The 17,783-nt window shown below is 34.1% G+C and overlaps 3 protein-coding genes across 3 annotated transcripts in view; 2 read left to right on the top strand and 1 right to left on the bottom strand.

Annotated features, from left to right (window-relative positions):
- LOC132563642 (activating signal cointegrator 1 complex subunit 3-like) overlaps nt 1-17,783 on the bottom strand; it is a 269,825-nt gene that overhangs the window by 21,750 nt on the left and 230,292 nt on the right. The gene's annotated exons all lie outside the window — the stretch shown is intronic.
- On the top strand, nt 1,071-4,870 carry LOC132563632 (uncharacterized). The gene is made up of 6 exons (XM_060228373.1): nt 1,071-1,176; nt 2,197-2,381; nt 2,717-2,843; nt 3,238-3,375; nt 4,094-4,151; nt 4,534-4,870. Exons 1-6 carry the CDS (start codon nt 1,071-1,073, stop codon nt 4,868-4,870), a joined length of 951 nt encoding a protein of 316 aa, XP_060084356.1.
- LOC132563645 (uncharacterized) overlaps nt 15,017-17,783 on the top strand; it is a 73,698-nt gene continuing 70,931 nt past the window's right edge. Inside the window, exon 1 of the mRNA XM_060228384.1 lies at nt 15,017-15,187. The gene's annotated coding sequence lies outside the window, so the exon portion shown is untranslated. The remainder of the gene's footprint in view (nt 15,188-17,783) is intronic.

The following is a 17,783-nucleotide window of genomic DNA, read 5'->3' as shown; positions in this document are numbered from 1 at the left end:
TGTAATGTGATGTTCAAATATAAATAATTGACAACTATCCAACAGTTTATGTTATAAGGTTGTTTTCCAAGACAACCCTTAAAAACAATCTAACCGTTCACTATTAATTTTGAAGAGTTATAAACACATATTAGAGAGTAAACAGTTATTGAAATCTAGGATTGGCTTTGTAGATTAGCTGTTGAGTAGATGTTTGATGATCGTGTTTTAAAATACTGGTATTGATGACCTGTTGAAGTGCAATACTGCAAATAACCAGAATAGCTAAGTGTTACATCCTGTTTTCCGATAGTGTCCTTAAATGCTTCCTCTGTATTGATATATAGTACAGTTACTTCATGTCTTATAAACTTAAACTTAATTGTAGTTTTAACAAATAATGCAGTCATGATTGTTATTTTCAAGGTCTTCAATTCTTTGCTATTAAAAAAGTAAAAAATGGTAATCTTGAAAACTAAATTATTTGATAAAGCAATATTCCCTCACATGATTTCCTTTAAAAATCCTTTTGGTTTTGAGGTTTCTTAAAAAGTTTAAACCATTAAAACCCCACTGTTTAAGCAACAGAAAATTCCCTATAGCCAAAGATACTTCACACTATATAAGGTCAAAATTCCTTACAGAAATGGGGGACCCAGATTTATGAAATTTATAGTTTTGACAAATTCAGCACCATGTGACCATTTCATCCATCAAGAGTTTTTGATTCTACAGTATCTCTATATAAACATTAAAAGTAGCCATATCATCACAGCGACAATGATCTGAGTCACTGTAACAAATTAAACACATAAATAGTTACATGTACTTACATAACAGATGAGGGCATACCAACAGGAAAACCCAGTTGTCTTGATACACGGAAATTAACACATCACATCATCAATTATGTGCAGAGTCTGTGCTAGAACATTGGGTGAGGAGTATAAAGGACTTATATTTGATATAGAATTACTGATCACAGGTATCATAATTACCGACATACACTCTGGGAATTGTTTAAACGTTTTTCTATTATTGTAATTTATATAAAAAGAACAGAGGAATATAAAGAAAGTTCCTACATCATCATGACCAGAACACTACTAATCTGGTCCTTACTTTCTGTAGTCAAGATTGCATCAGTGGCTTGTGGTCAGTATCAGAGAGTTCCAGAGGAATTTTTCCAGCCATCAGGTCAGTATTGTGTTGGAGACAACAGTAAAAGGTAGTGTCTATTCATTGAACATGATTGTAACGACCTAGGATCTTGTCTTTAATTCATTTATCAAAACATATTAGAGATACCAGGGAGATCTTGGTGTCCATTTTTTTATGATTGTTATTAGATCTTTTCTCTTCTTTCCTCTGATTAAATGTTTTCCAGTAAATGTTGGATTGACAGTTGAATTAAACATGTCATGCCATCAATAAACAAGGGGAATCTACCTATAGAAAAACAACAACATCTAGAGCACCAGTGTACAGACCACGGAAAACCTACATATCTAGATCAATTCATCATCATACTTTGTGGAAACAATCCTGATGACAAGCTTTAACTTATCAATCATTTAGTTTTCTGATACATCTTGAAATACTAAGAGTATTTACAGTACCGAGTGAAGCCTCCCACAAAAGATCAACCTTGTACTTCTAAAGATTAAATGTTAACTAACTCCAATTCTCAAATCAAAGATGGCCATCTGTTTTCTGGTAGGCCCTGAAATTGACAATGAACAGTCAGGGATCAAGGAGAATCTACATATGATTATTTCTTCATTCCAAATCTTCCTGTAGGTAAACAGGTATTTTGATAATGAAATATAGTGAAAGTTAAATACAAACCTATGAAAATATGATGCAGAAGCCAGTGACTTAATCTTAATACATGCATGACAAAATCTCAATCCTGCTGCATATATTTCTATACATAGTAAGCTGTATATTCTTTTATCTGAAATGCTGATTTTGACCTTTTATTTTGGCTTCAACACGTTGGACCCTTAACATCTCTGACATGTCCTTCAAGGATAAAACAAGGATATCTGTCACAAATATGTGTACTTAGAAACAGCAGTAGATGGAAATGGAAACACTCTATAGACTATTTATACAGAATTTTCATTTCCTCAAATATTTAAGTACATGATAGTTGACTGTATCTAATTTTAATGACTAAAAACATAAACTTGTATGTTTTTCTTCATCACATAGGTAATGACTCCCAGATATTGATACTCCAGCTAGTTGTATGCAGTCCCAACAAACCTGAAGGTCAAACTTCATGTTCAGGGCTTACTGCATGTAAAGGTCAAACAAAGTGTCAAGGTTTGATCCTAGTCAGCAATTGTAGCCTACAGATCAACTCAACTACAACTGAGCTCTTCTTCACTAACATGGTAATCAAAAGTTTTTACATTTTATTGTCTTAACTTACGAAATTACTGACTAAATACCAAAATATCAGACTGAAAAAAAAAATCACATCAACTATACACAACAGGTTGTCTTCACGTATTTCTCTATCAATTTTCAGTATAATATCAGTGAGGATTCGTTGGACTGTAAGGACATACCATTGAGTACTAATTTCATTAAATGATTGAGAATACCATCGTTCACTACCTGTATAAAAAACTGATATATACAACTACGTACACCAGTAATTCAAAGCTAGAAATTTTATATTTCATGATAAAAAAACTTAATTAATTTCAATCCTATTCTTTTTCAGACAGATGATAAGAGTGATGATCCAGATTTCTCAACTTCTTACTATACATTGATGGACTTCTCGGCTACCAATAATTCCATACATATACTCCCTCACTTTGAGATTCTTCCAAATCTACTACTCAAAGGTAAGCAGATCAGACAACCAGTATCCTTACAGTTAGTACACTTGATTCATTCAAGAAGAATTGCACTTTTCCATCATAATAGATTATCTCCCTTACAGTAAATATATGATTATTAATTATCTCCCTTGCATTTGGTTTAAAGTGTAGCAGGATTAGTGCATTATCAGCTATTGAATAAGCTGGAATTACTTGTAGTTAGAGGTTTTGTTTACATAGATTATCATAATGATCACTTCCTTTTCATTATTCCTTAATCAGTAAATCTGGTGTTGGTGTAAGGAGGATATGTGTGAGACAAATGTCAAAGTTAGAAGCGATAATATTTCACTGAAACATAATTTTGGTTGGGAAATACTTTAATAAATGAAAGACTATCTAACTGTTTTTACTGAAGGAGCTTTCACCTTTGACCTGAAATGTAATACTCCAGAGGACGAGAAAGTATCTACAACACCTAATCCATCAGATACCAACCCAGGAACACCGATTCCACGAGATATCATCCCAGAAATATACTGGATTATCACAATCGGTAAGTTTTCTTCATGTTAAAGCAAAAGCAAATTTGCTGCTACTGTACATTCAGTCCCAATTATTGTGATCTACACTGAGATCTAAAAAGTAGAAAATGTCTGTAGGAAAGTCCCAATCATTGGTTGATAAATCTATAGAAGTTGTCAAATGTGAGCTTGACCCTTTGTCAAATGTGACCTTGACCTTAGAAAAATTACCACATAAAACAATAAGGTATAGAATTTGATGTTATGATAAAATATGAACCAAATATGTTGAGATGTTCTCAAGATACAACAATGACAGACTAAATAACATGTCCTCTTATCAAATGGTGTGTGGCATAACAATGTCTCCATCAATCCCCCAATTCCTAGGCTCATTAGAATTATCATGGGATAAATATAAATCAAATCTGCTGGTTCTTAAGACATTGGTTCTGAACAGACTACAATGTGAATTAAAGAAACATATTCCCACCAGTAAAAACGTAAAGACATTTTAAAATTTACATCCTCAATTTCTCTATTTTGATTGAAATCCGCTATCTGTCTGAACTAAACATTGAAACACATGACATGGTCCTATCCCATCCTATCTAGTCTACCTATCCAATATTTATAGTGCTGATTAGTGATATTCCTGTCAAGGGCTGTGAATGCTGATATTTGCTGAAAGTAGAACCTAAAAACGTTTTAAACATTATGTCATTAAAAAATTGTGACTTCTATTTACAGCACTATTGGCTGCTCTAAGCTTGCTGCTGTTCGGATGTCTTATCTACCTGTACAAAAGGTGAACTTCATAAATGTCAGAAATTGTGTCTTTTGTTTTTTTTTTGTTTCGGAATAATGTACAAATGTATTTGTTTTGTAAATTTCATGAAAAAGTTTGTAAATGTATTGTTATGTATATCCCTGGTAAAATACTATCTGCACTATACTAAGAAGCTAGAGAGAACTTCTCTTTAGCTTAGTCAGTTCATCATTAGAGATTTGAGGCTGTGGTCCCAGGTTTGAATCCTAGTTGAGGTAATGAAAGAGATCATGACCTTCTGTAACAAATAAATGATGTCAGCACCCTTACATTCCAAGGAATAATGTCAAACTAAACTTCAAATCCTTTAGACAGTTCTGCATTGTAAACTTTTCTTTCCTTTTTTTTATTACAATTTTAGGAAGAGGTCTGATAAAAAGGAAACAGTGCAAGTCTCCACATACAATTGCCATAAGAGGTCCAAAAAAGACAACAAGGAAGAGGTGCGAGTGAACTCACAATATATGGAGACAGATACACATAGGATTCCAAAGTTCAAACTTTGTTCAGAGAACCAAGCAAAAGGAAATAAAAAACTGAAAAATTCCTGGAAATCAAGATTTAACGTGAACTGCAAGTACAAAGAAGACACAAAGAAATCGGCAGAAGGAAGAGAAGGAAGAGAAGTTTCAACTGGAAGCAGAGAAATTTATATCCCAATGGCAAAATTGTCAGGTCATACAAGTAAACAGTATTAAAAGTCCATAAATGAGATGGAAAAATATTTGGAAGAGAATACTTTCAAGTTTCGTCCTTTATATCGTTGGTCTGTTGATGTGTTAGTTTTGACAGAAGTTTTTAGGTGAGCACATTATGCAAGTAGAAGCCATTACAAAGGTTTTTACGGTAACGACTTTTGATATATTATCATTTATCAATTCTGTGAAATAAATACACATGACATTTACTCAATGAACAATTTGTGTGGAAAAGGTAGGGTCATATGTAAGGTGATGAAGTGGGTTATTACTAACTGATACTAAATAATGTACATGCAACCACTTCAATGTCTCATTGCTTTCTGGGAAAACCACTTCATCACTATGCAGTCATGGTCATTTTGAGGGAATTGTTTTCCTGGGTCACCATAATGGATCCAGAACAAGAGCACGAATGTTTTGCCATTTCAGACATAACAGCACAAAGAGGTTGTGATTTCAGTTCCATGATGAACACAAACCCTCCTAACATGAGATAGAACCTTGCCATAGATCTTCATCTGAGGTTTAACTATTTGATACTATACTCACAAGCTGTTGTGGGTTCTATGAGCAATGAATAAGCTTACCTTACTTATATACATGTGAGAAATGAACAAATAGTGATAATATTTGGGAGATGTACACACAGTGATTGATGTGGAAAATGTATAAATATTAATACATGTGAGACATGTACAAATAGTGATAATATTTGGGAGATGTTTTGATGTTCAAGGGGCTACCAAAAAAACTTTGATAAACTGAGACTTTGAATCATTTTGAGGGGGGATATATTGATGTTTTCATGTTCATGACTATATATAACTGACGACATGATATTTCTACCTGAACAAAAACAATAAATATCAAAACACAAATTCAAATGAAAAGATGCATTTCATCTTAAAATGAAACATTTTCATCCATGGGGAAAATAAAGAGACTTCAAATAGAAATCAATGAGAAATTGCTAATGTGTGCTTACATTTACATTCCTGCCTTTCTGTCACATAGTATATGTATTTTACGGATCAATTTTTCCATGAAATGACGCACAGCACTAAAGTGGCCTTCAAGTGTTTCAGTAATTATTTCATGACTGATACATAAATGTTATAGGGATTAATGAACTTAAAAGAGAGCAAATTAATATCATGATGTATTCTGTCTGGAAAAGACAGCACTAACATCTCAAATCTTTGGTTGTAGAAATTACAAGAATGTTTGTCGATGATCTGACGACAGGTAGTCTGAATCATTTGGAGAATGCATGATTGACTGATAAATCACCATGTTTCTCATTTTGCTTTTATCCTTAAAATTAAAAAGTGATGCTTTGGGAATGAGTGAAATCATCATACAAGTGATAGGAGTTCCTTCGATTGTTTTCAAAATTTTGTAAATTAGACTTAACTAAATGCCTTAACCCCAATGGCGGCAGTGAACATCACACGACATCCCATTATCTTTGATTAACTATCATTGGTTGTTAGTAAGCAATGAAATTTTGATCTGTGTCCAGTCCTTAATTAACCTTGTAACACTGAGCTTATGACAGTGGGTTATTGTAAACCTAGTGTAGGACTCTTCATTGAAATGTGTGAAATTTTACTGCAGGACGAAAATACCTGTACAGTACAGGTAAATGATTTGTTTGAATCATGAGGTGTCAATGACTTAAGGTCAGTGAAAAAACTTTGATTTTTAAAACTCTGATTCATAAAGGGGTAAGTTAGCAGTAATACACAGGAAAAAAATTCAGAACAGGACAAAAACTTTGATACATCAAAAAAATTGAATCATCAAAGTTTGATTCATAAGAGTTTGTCTGTATGTGGAAGCTGTATGATGTTAATACATGTGAGAAATGTACCAATAGTGATAATATTTAGAAGTCATACAAACAGGGATACATGTGGGAAATGTTCTAAATCTGACACGTGATATATATAGAAACAGTGATACATGTGGGAAATGAAAGGAAAATGACATGTGATATACATGTATATATATAGAAACAGTGATACACGTGGGAAATGAATGGAAAATGATGTGTGATATATATAGAAACAGTGATACATGTGGGAAATGAATGGAAAATGACATGTGATATATATAAAAACAGTGATACATGTGGGAAATGAATGGAAAATGACGTGATATATTTAGAAACAGTGACACATGTGGGAAATGAATGGAAAATGACATGTGATATATATAGAAACAGTGATACATGTGGGAAATGAATGGAAAATGACGTGATATATATAGAAACACACTGATACATGTGGGAAATGAATGGAAAATGACATGTGATATATGTAGAAACAGCGATACATTTGGGAAATGAATGGAAAATGACATGTGATATACATGTATATATATAGAAACAGCGATACATGTGGGAAATGAATGGAAAATGACGTGATATATATAGAAACAGTGATACATGTGGGAAATGAATAGAAAATGACATGTGATATATATAGAAACAGCGATACATTTGGGAAATGAATGGAAAATGACATGTGATATACATGTATATATATAGACACAGCGATACATGTGGGAAATGAATGGAAAATGACGTGATATATATAGAAACAGTGATACATGTGGGAAATGAATGGAAAATGACGTGTGAAATATATAGAAACAGCGATACATATGGGAAATGAATGGAAAATGACATGTGATATATATAGAAACAGTGATACATGTGGGAAATGAATGGAAAATGAAGTGTGAAATATATAGAAACAGCGATACATATGGGAAATGAATGGAAAATGACATGTGATATACATGTATATATATAGAAACAGTGATACATGTGGGAAATGAATGGAAAATGACGTGATATATATAGAAACAGTGATACATGTGGGAAATGAATAGAAAATGACATGTGATATATATAGAAACAGTGATATGAGTGGGAAATGAATGGAAAATGACGTGATATATATAGAAACAGTGATACATGTGGGAAATGAATGGAAAATGACGTGTGAAATATATAGAAACAGCGATACATATGGGAAATGAATGGAAAATGACATGTGATATATATAGAAACAGTGATACATGTGGGAAATGAATGGAAAATGACGTGTGAAATATATAGAAACAGCGATACATATGGGAAATGAATGGAAAATGACATGTGATATACATGTATATATATAGAAACAGTGATACATGTGGGAAATGAATGGAAAATGACGTGATATATATAGAAACAGTGATACATGTGGGAAATGAATAGAAAATGACATGTGATATATATAGAAACAGTGATATGAGTGGGAAATGAATGGAAAATGACGTGATATATATAGAAACAGTGATACATGTGGGAAATGAATGGAAAATGACGTGTGAAATATATAGAAACAGCGATACATATGGGAAATGAATGGAAAATGACATGTGATATATATAGAAACAGTGACACATGTGGGAAATGAATGGAAAATGACATGTGATATATATATAGAAACAGTGATACATGTGGGAAATGAATGGAAAATGATGTGATATATATAGAAACACACTGATACATGTGGGAAATGAATGGAAAATGACATGTGATATATGTAGAAACAGCGATACATTTGGGAAATGAATGGAAAATGACATGTGATATACATGTATATATATAGACACAGCGATACATGTGGGAAATGAATGGAAAATGACGTGATATATATAGAAACAGTGATACATGTGGGAAATGAATAGAAAATGACATGTGATATATATAGAAACAGTGATACATTTGGGAAATGAATGGAAAATGACATGTGATATACATGTATATATATAGAAACAGTGATACATGTGGGAAATGAATGGAAAATGACGTGATATATATAGAAACAGTGATACATGTGGGAAATGAATAGAAAATGACATGTGATATATATAGAAACAGTGATATGAGTGGGAAATGAATGGAAAATGACGTGATATATATAGAAACAGTGATACATGTGGGAAATGAATGGAAAATGACGTGTGAAATATATAGAAACAGCGATACATATGGGAAATGAATGGAAAATGACATGTGATATATATAGAAACAGCGATACGAGTGGGAAATGAACAAAAATTGACACCTAATTTATATACAAGTAGTGATACATGTGGTACATTTGAGAGAAAAAACATATATAGATGTGGAAAATGTATTGAAAATCTCCAATAAGTGTGAGATATGTCCAGACACATATGTTACTATTGTATTAATAAGTGTATATATATATATATTAACTTATAACTACTTAAGCCTATTCACTTGTTGTTTCCTAATCCTTTGTTGTATATTTTCATATAATAAAGATGAAATTTGAAATAAAAAAGCTCTCTTTGAGATCACTTGTGCAAGATTACCTGTTGATGTCTATCAGATAGAACACAGAAACACCAAACAAATTTTCCAACCAACCTTTAAATATAATGACAAATTAATTTTGTTTTTTTAGAGAATAGGTCCAGAGTGCCTAAAAGTCTTTCCATTGGATACTTCAGCAACAATGTAAGATATTTTTTCCTTAATAAATTTATTACATTTCATTTTTGACTTTCCACATCAGCCTCTCTTTGTATAACAATAGATTCATTTGATTTACTATTACCAAGGATATGTTACATTAATTAAATACAACCTTCTCCTAAGGAATTCAATCCTCTGTCCAAAGTGACCGATACCATCTATATAGACTAACTAAAACCACTCCCAAATACAGAAGAACCAAGTTTTGTCAATATCCCTTAATCTTTGCTGAAAAAACGGGACTTCAAAAACTGACCCTTATTTTTGTATACATGTAAGTCTAACTCTTTCTATCCCCAGTAGGGATGAACTAATTACCTTCAATTAATTCAAAACAGAGTCTGACATGGGTCTGTTCTTACAGTGGACAGGGATATCTCAACCCCAGTATAAGAATAGATAGTCAGCACAAAAAAAAAACCTGCAACAAATTGCAAATTATTGTGAAATCCATTCATCTCGCCATCATCACTCTATGAGGTAAAGTGGGTTGAAATGGATGATATTGTCAATTTATAAACCTGGTCATGCCAGAGACGTATATGTGATATATACGTCTCTGGTCATGCTACATAACATTGTCCACTAAATGGCATCACAGTGAGAGTCTTTTCCCATAGACTTCCATGTTAGGTCAGTTGTCATGATTAATATTCTTCCCCTAAACTTTAGCCTCAAAATGGAGTCAAAGTGAGAGTTATCTCCCATAGACTTCCATGTATATTAACTGGTCCTGATCTACATTTCTCGTTCCCCTGGGATATCTATTTTCTTATTTATATCCTGTATTTATCAGATATTGCTATTCTTTTTTTTTTGTATTTTACTGCTGGGATAATAACACGAAAGTAGCAAACAAGAAAAGTGATGAATGTACCTGTGTACTGATCAGAGCCTGAATAAACTGCCTTATTATTCATTTTTTCACATTGATCAGATCTGTTGAATGGTTCAAGTTTAACAGTTATCTCCCCTGTATTGCTCAAACTAGCATTATGCCAGCCAGAAACCAGTAGTCATGTTGGCTCAATATAGTTATTCAATCCAGTCCCGCTAATCCTGTTTCCCACTATACAACTATTTAATCCAGTAGACACTAATCCCATTGACCCCCTACAGCTATTTAATCCAGTTATCATTAATCTTGTTGAACCACTATATAACTATTTAATCTAGTCACCACTAATTGTGTTGATCTAGCAGAACTATTTAATCCTTTTATCACCTACCTTGTTTTCCGACTAAACAACTATTCAATCCTTTCATCACCTAACTTGTTTTCCGACTAAACAACTATTTAATCCAGTTACCACTAAGTCTGTTGACACACTACAACTATTTAACTGTTTTTACTGATACCATTTTGAAAAATCAAGAAATCATATCCTTATTGATCAAGTTATCAAGTCATGAAATATGGTCAAGATCTGGTCAGCTATTCAAGAAGAGAAGGATTTTATAGGTAAAAGTTGATGAAAGTACAATAGATAAACAGATATGAACACACAGGTCTGTATAGTACATGAGACACAGAATGAAAAATGAGTGGCATGCTTTTCATGCCGCATCAAGGCCAATGTTATCGTAGTGGAAAAAATAAATTATGGACTTTTGTTATAAAAAACCTTGCCAACATACCATCGTGCTATATCTATAAGCTATTATTGTAAAGTCAAAATGTGTATCGCTGCAGTTTTGGAGGGGCAGTAGATAAAGGGAGCTGTACACTACGACACACATCCACTGATGCTGGGAGGAAAAACAGCTGGATGAACGCCAGAGTTTGATACTGCTTTACTACAAAACAGATCATCAACAAATCTTGGCACTATCTATCACTTACGTTTTACTACGCTTCTTACTACATCTTCACAAAGCTGGCAGGACATCAACCAGGCACCAGAAGGGTACCTACCACCCTCATACACCACAGAGGTACCAGACAGGGTACCTATCACTCTCATACACCACAGATATACCAGACAGGGTACCTACCACCCTCATACACCACAGAGGTACCAGACAAGGTACCTATCACTCTCATACACCACAGATGTACCAGACAGGATACCTACCACCCTCATACACCACAGAGGTACCAGATAGGGTACCTACCACCCTCATTCACTACAGATGTACCAGACAGGGTACCTACCACCCTCATTCACTACAGAAGTACTAGACAGGGTACCTACCACCCTCATTCACTACAGATGTACCAGACAGGGTACCTACCACCCTCATTCACTACAGATGTACCAGACAGGGTACCTACCACCCTCATATACTACAGATGTACCAGACAGGGTACCTACCACCCTCATTCACTACAGATGTACCAGACAGGGTACCTACCACCCTCATTCACTACAGAAGTACTAGACAGGGTACCTACCACCCTCACACACTACAGTTGTACTAGATAGGGTACCTACCACCCTCACTCACTACAGAGGTACCAGACAGGGTACCTACCACTCTCATACACTACAGAGGTACCAGACAGGGTACCTACCACCCTCACACATTACAGAGGTACCAGACAGGGTACCTACCACCCTCATATACTACAGATGTACCAGACAGGGTACCTACCACCCTCATTCACTACAGAGGTACTATATAGGGTACCTACCACCCTCACACACTATAGAGGTACCAGACAGGGTACCTACCACCCTCACACACTACAGATGTACAAGAAAGAGTATCTGAAATAATGAAAGCATTGAAATGAAACAATGTTTGTCTTATCAAAATGCCAATGAAAAACATAGGTTGATGTCTTTAATAATAAAGATGACAAAATTTTAAAACAATTGGTTGAAAGTTAAGAAACCAAAATCAAGGGCAATAACTCTCTCTAAACTGTCAAATCAAAAGTGTCCTTAAGGAAAACTCAATTTCATACCAAGTTCCAGAGAAATCTGCCCAAAAGACAGAAAAGACTTAAATTCTGAATAAAAAAAAAATGGTATATTTCTTCTGCTATCACTACTTTACAGAAGAGGAAAATGATATGGAAATGAGAGAACGGGTGACTGTCACCTTCTTAACGGTACAATAAAATGCCTTTCAGGAAAAACATATTCATGTCAAAGTGATGAAGCCTACAAAGTTTCAGAACTGCTGCTATGTAAGTGTTGCAGATGATCTCGAAAATATTACAACAAAAGGAATCAATGGCATACTAAAATATCTGCTGTCAAAAAGCTGTGATGGGTATAAAAAGAAAATCTTATTACACATCTGTAATACACTATCCCATGTAATACCCCCATAACTGATACTGGTAATATGCATTGTATAAATAAAACTAAGATGTATCCACATGGCACAGGTGTTCTCATTGGAAACCAAGTTGAAGTTCAGAACTTTGTTCTTTGCTTTGTTCAGATGTCTATGTACTGATCAATAGCTCAAATACAACAAGAGGCCTAAGGGACATGCATCACTCACCTGGCTATTGAACTATTCCGTCATTTGACAAAGAATTTCAATTATGACAAATTATTTCTGAAACGATTTCCTTATTGGGTCCAAACCCTGTGGCCAAACAGATGTTTGATTCAATATTCATGAAAATTGTTTCAGACCAGACTTGGGACCATATCCTTGTAAGTAAATGATTCCACTTCAATCAATAATACCTCAGACCAAATCTGGGCAAAATCTGATCATACCTACAGTGCATTGCACAACAATTCTAAGAAAATAAAATGCAGGTTTTCTAAAGAAGAACTTTTACTTAAATATGACATGTCTCCTTTCATTTGAAAAGGTTTTAATAATAATAAAAAAAAGAAAACTCCTGCCTGAAGAACCTATGTATGTAATCTGAAATATAATGCAAGTCTTGACTGTAAAAATTCCCGCTGGAAATAGGCATGGCTTTCTAATTTTGAAGTTACTGTTTTTGTGGAAATTTTAATCAGAAATCTTGAAGTTTTAACGACCATATAACTCCTCACCAGTTGACCTGCATCACTATAATCATTCAGCTATATATCAAATTACCCTTCTATATCTGTATCCATTAAAGAGAAAACAGTAAAGGCCAAAGGTAACGCTATATATCTGAGGGTATCAAAATATTATGTTATATTTACTTCAGAATAAATAAAACAAATCCGAAACTACAATGAAATGTATGTATGTAAGCCAAATTAAGAAAGCACAAAGTAGAACAAAGTAGAACAAAGTAGAACAAAGTAGAACAAAGTTTCGAAGTATTTTATTTGATTAATTGATTGGAATTATGCGAACTATGCAATTATGAAATGTGATCACTGATTGTTGGTATCACAAATCTTGGTACGTACCCATATTTGTCTTTCCTTAGTAACTCAATGTTTCTTAATATTGTGGCAACTGTTAACAATGACACAACTCCGAGATGACGTCAACAACTTTGTAAAACAATCTGTGAACAACAATCTGTACAAGATTTTTTAACAAAAAATACATTGCTGTATATCATCACCATGTATTTCAACTACAAAGAATCTGATTGGATGAAAATTCTACCAAAATGATAGGTCAGCCATGGTAAATCAGCCAATGAAATAAGTGTCTGAGGTAGAACATTCACAGACATTAAAACAAAAGATATATACGAAATTGTATTCAGCCAAAATTTATTTGCCAATATTACTACACTTGATGATTTTCACAGATAAACTGCATTGTGATTGACCAAGGGGGTCCTAAGTTCATCTTATAACAAAAGAACATACACATCCAGTCAAGTAAACAATCAATAACTCAAACTGAAAAATGTTTCTGAGACCAACTTATGTTCATTAATTATAATGAGGAGATAAGAGTTTATGCTAGGATCACTGTCAGCTACAGTGATGCGTTTCTGTTTGTAGACCTAGGTAACTTGACCTGGCTATTGTCAGCAGTTGTGAAGCTTTTGATCCTTGCGGCCTATTGTAACACAACAGGCCTGGGAACGTGGGTACACAGACACACCTATCGTCTTACAATGGTGTTTCACATGACACAAACTATCTAAAACAATGCTAGTTGTTTTATGATCCATATTATGCAAGAAGATATTAGCAATGAAAAAGAAGCAACTCATACTTTTTATTCAAAATAAAAAATAAAAATCCAAACTTTGATACTGCCATATAATCTTTGAATGATTCAGAGATCAATTGACCATCACATAAGAAACAATATGAACATTTTTATTTGTACAAGTCACAGATGTAGAATTCATAGCTTTAAAATGGAAATAGTTACCTTGAATTGTGTTTTGCTTTTCTTCAAATGAAAATGTTTAAAATTTCTGAACATATAACATGTCATTTGGAAGGCTAGTGCAGCTAGGATATACTGAAACTAACATGGAAGAAAAAACAAGTTATTTTTGTGGTTACAAAAAGAGGAGTGATTTTTTCATTAATAACTTTCCTACTCTAAAGATGAGTGTGTGTGTTTAACTCTGGCTGAAGATAAAAATGTGCATTCTGACTCGTGCTGTACTTCCCTACTACGCATTAGCAGGCCTGCACTTTGTTAAGATACATAATGTAGAACTGAGGAAAGCTTGGATAGTTCAGGTGTTATACTGACGGTATAAACATTCCCTCTCCTCCTGGCACCAAGGCTGTTACTGCTACAGAGGCAGCAAGACTGTGGAGGGGAGTCTATCGCTATCATAGAGCCACAAGTAATTAGCACTGTCTAATTAAACACACCAGTAATTAAGAGGAATCAGCAGTAAGAAGCCTGGGACACAGGTAAGACATTTTTATCATACATTGTAAGATTATAATTAATCTTATCTTTTAGAACTTTGTCAAAGACCATTAGAGGAAAAGAAATATTGAAAATCTCGGGTTTTAAATTATTTACCACATGAATCTATGTAAACACCTACCAACACTGTAAGTAATTCTTTAAAAGACTTCCTGGAATACCAATTAATTAGTGTATAAGCATTCTTTTTATAGATACATTATGTATAATTTAGGGGAAAGGGGCACATCAGAAGGACTTTCATCCTTAACTGGGACATTAGGCATAATCAGATTGGTACGATTAAGGTATAACTAACAAAGATTTACTCACTAACAAAATGCACAAGAAAAAAAAAAAAAAAAACAAATCCTCAATGCACCCAGGCTAGCCAGGAAAGAAATGAAAACAAACTGCTACTCAGCTAGCACGGAAGGAAATGAAAACAAACTGCACCCGGCTAGCCAGGAAAGAAATGAAAACAAACTGCTACTCAGCTAGCACGGAAGGAAATGAAAACAAACTGCACCCGGGCTAGCCAGGAAGGAATGAAAACAAACTGCACCAGGGCTAGCACAGAAGGAAATGAAAACAAACTGCACCAGGGCTAGCCAGGAAGGAAATGAAAACAAACTGCACCCGGGCTAGCCAGGAAGGAATGAAAACAAACTGCACCAGGGCTAGCACAGAAGGAAATGAAAACAAACTGCACCAGGGCTAAAATGATAAATCACTCTCTTTATACATGGCCTGGACATTTCAGTCTAGATGCTAAACATGTCTTTAATTCATTCTCCAACTTTAAAGCAAAACATTTTTACCCAGTGATTTACACTGAGGTCTAGTATTGCACTTAATTGATATACATGTAGCATCATGACAAGTACTTTCTATATGTGATACTATCTATTGTAACAATGACCTACATGTATTGACCCTATGACTTTCATTTGTCAAATTCTCCATCCCATAATAATCCTTTCAATTAAATAGATGAGGGCATAATAAATAAACTTCAATACATTTATATGTACTGGAAAGTTATAGTAAATAAACTTCAATACATTTATATGTACTGGAAAGTTATAACGAGAAAGATTTTAGTAACCTTTATAAAGTATTGAGATCATCCTATATAACTGATAACCAAGATGTTGCAGTTTGGATTTCATAATTCTACAAATATCCAACTTGTAACAGAAAGCAGCCTTCTTTTCTATGAAGACAGTGTTAGGAAGTGACAATCTGCTATTAAATATGTACGGCAAGTTTTAATCCCGCACCCACTGTTTTAATGATGGTATTCTGCCTCCAACCCTGTGTGGATTAGATTGTATTAGATAGTATTAGCTGTTTGTTACAGAAGGGTAATGGATGAACTGTCAGATGTGTTTGTTTTCAGGTAACTATGCTGGGTTCTATAACATGCTGGTACAAGAGAGTCACACATCCCAACCTAGCTTCTGAGCAGAACAATTTCTGACCAAACTAATAGTTCACCATTTCAATTTTATTTTTTAAAACAAACCAATCTCTGCCTATTAAAGAATGAACGTACTATTGGAATGCTGTACATGTGACAGTATAAGATAGATCAAGCAGTTTCTTACCTTCCTCAGTATCATACGTGTAGATAGATTAAAATCAGTGTAAACCAGGACATTGCACACAATTGAATGTAATAAAATTGACTGTTTATTTTAAGAAAGCATGACAAAAAATGTTATAAAACATTGCACTGACAGATCAATGAACTGAGGCAGATACATGCATCATCATAACTGCTGCTCAAGAGGGACATAAAGGTAATAGTGGTTTAGGCTGCTATGATATCACATAAGGGAGATAAAAGTAATGGTGGTTTTGGCCACTAAGATATCACATAAGGGAGTTAAAAGTAATGGTAGTTTAGGCGATTACTATATCACATAAGGGAGGTAAAAGTAATGGTGAATTAAGCCACTATGATATCACATAAGGGAGGTAAAAGTAATGGTAGTTTAGGTGATTACTATATCACATAAGGGAGGTAAAAGTAATGGTGGTTTAAGCCACTATGATATCACATAAGGGAGGTAAAAGTAATGGTAGTTTAGGCGATTACTATATCACATAAGGGAGGTAAAAGTAATGGTAGTTTAGGTGATTACTATATCACATAAGGGAGGTAAAAGTAATGGTAGTTTAGGTGATTACTATATCACATAAGGGAGGTAAAAGTAATGGTGGTTTAGGTGACTATGATATCACATAAGTGAGGTAAAAGTAATGGTGGTTTAGGTGACTATGATATCACATAAGTGAGGTAAAAGTAATGGTGGTTTAGGCCGCTATGATATCACATCAGGGAGGTAAAAGTAATGGTGGTTTAGGTGACTATGATATCACATCAGGGAGGTAAAAGTAATAGTGGTTTAGGTGACTATGATATCACATCAGGGAGGTAAAAGTAAGAGTGGTTTAGGTGACTATGATATCACATCAGGGAGGTAAAAGTAATAGTGGTTTAGGTGACTATGATATCACATCAGGGAGGTAAAAGTAAGAGTGGTTTAGGTGACTATGATATCACATCAGGGAGGTAAAAGTAATAGTGGT

Source organism: Ylistrum balloti, unplaced genomic scaffold, assembly GCF_031769215.1.
Source record: "Ylistrum balloti isolate Yb309-2 unplaced genomic scaffold, AGI_CSIRO_Ybal_v1 Utg371806, whole genome shotgun sequence".
NCBI classification, from domain to species: domain Eukaryota; kingdom Metazoa; phylum Mollusca; class Bivalvia; order Pectinida; family Pectinidae; genus Ylistrum; species Ylistrum balloti.
Note: the sequence above shows the minus strand (reverse complement) of the source record. Positions and strands in the feature narration are given on the sequence as shown.

Coding starts and splice junctions, on each gene's coding strand:
- LOC132563632 (XM_060228373.1), top strand. CDS start 1,071: ATGACCAGAACACTACTAATCTGGTCCTTACTTTCTGTAGTCAAGATT. Junction 2,382..2,716: donor AGCTCTTCTTCACTAACATG/GTAATCAAAAGT, acceptor ATTCTTTTTCAG/ACAGATGATAAGAGTGATGA. Junction 4,152..4,533: donor CTTATCTACCTGTACAAAAG/GTGAACTTCATA, acceptor TTACAATTTTAG/GAAGAGGTCTGATAAAAAGG.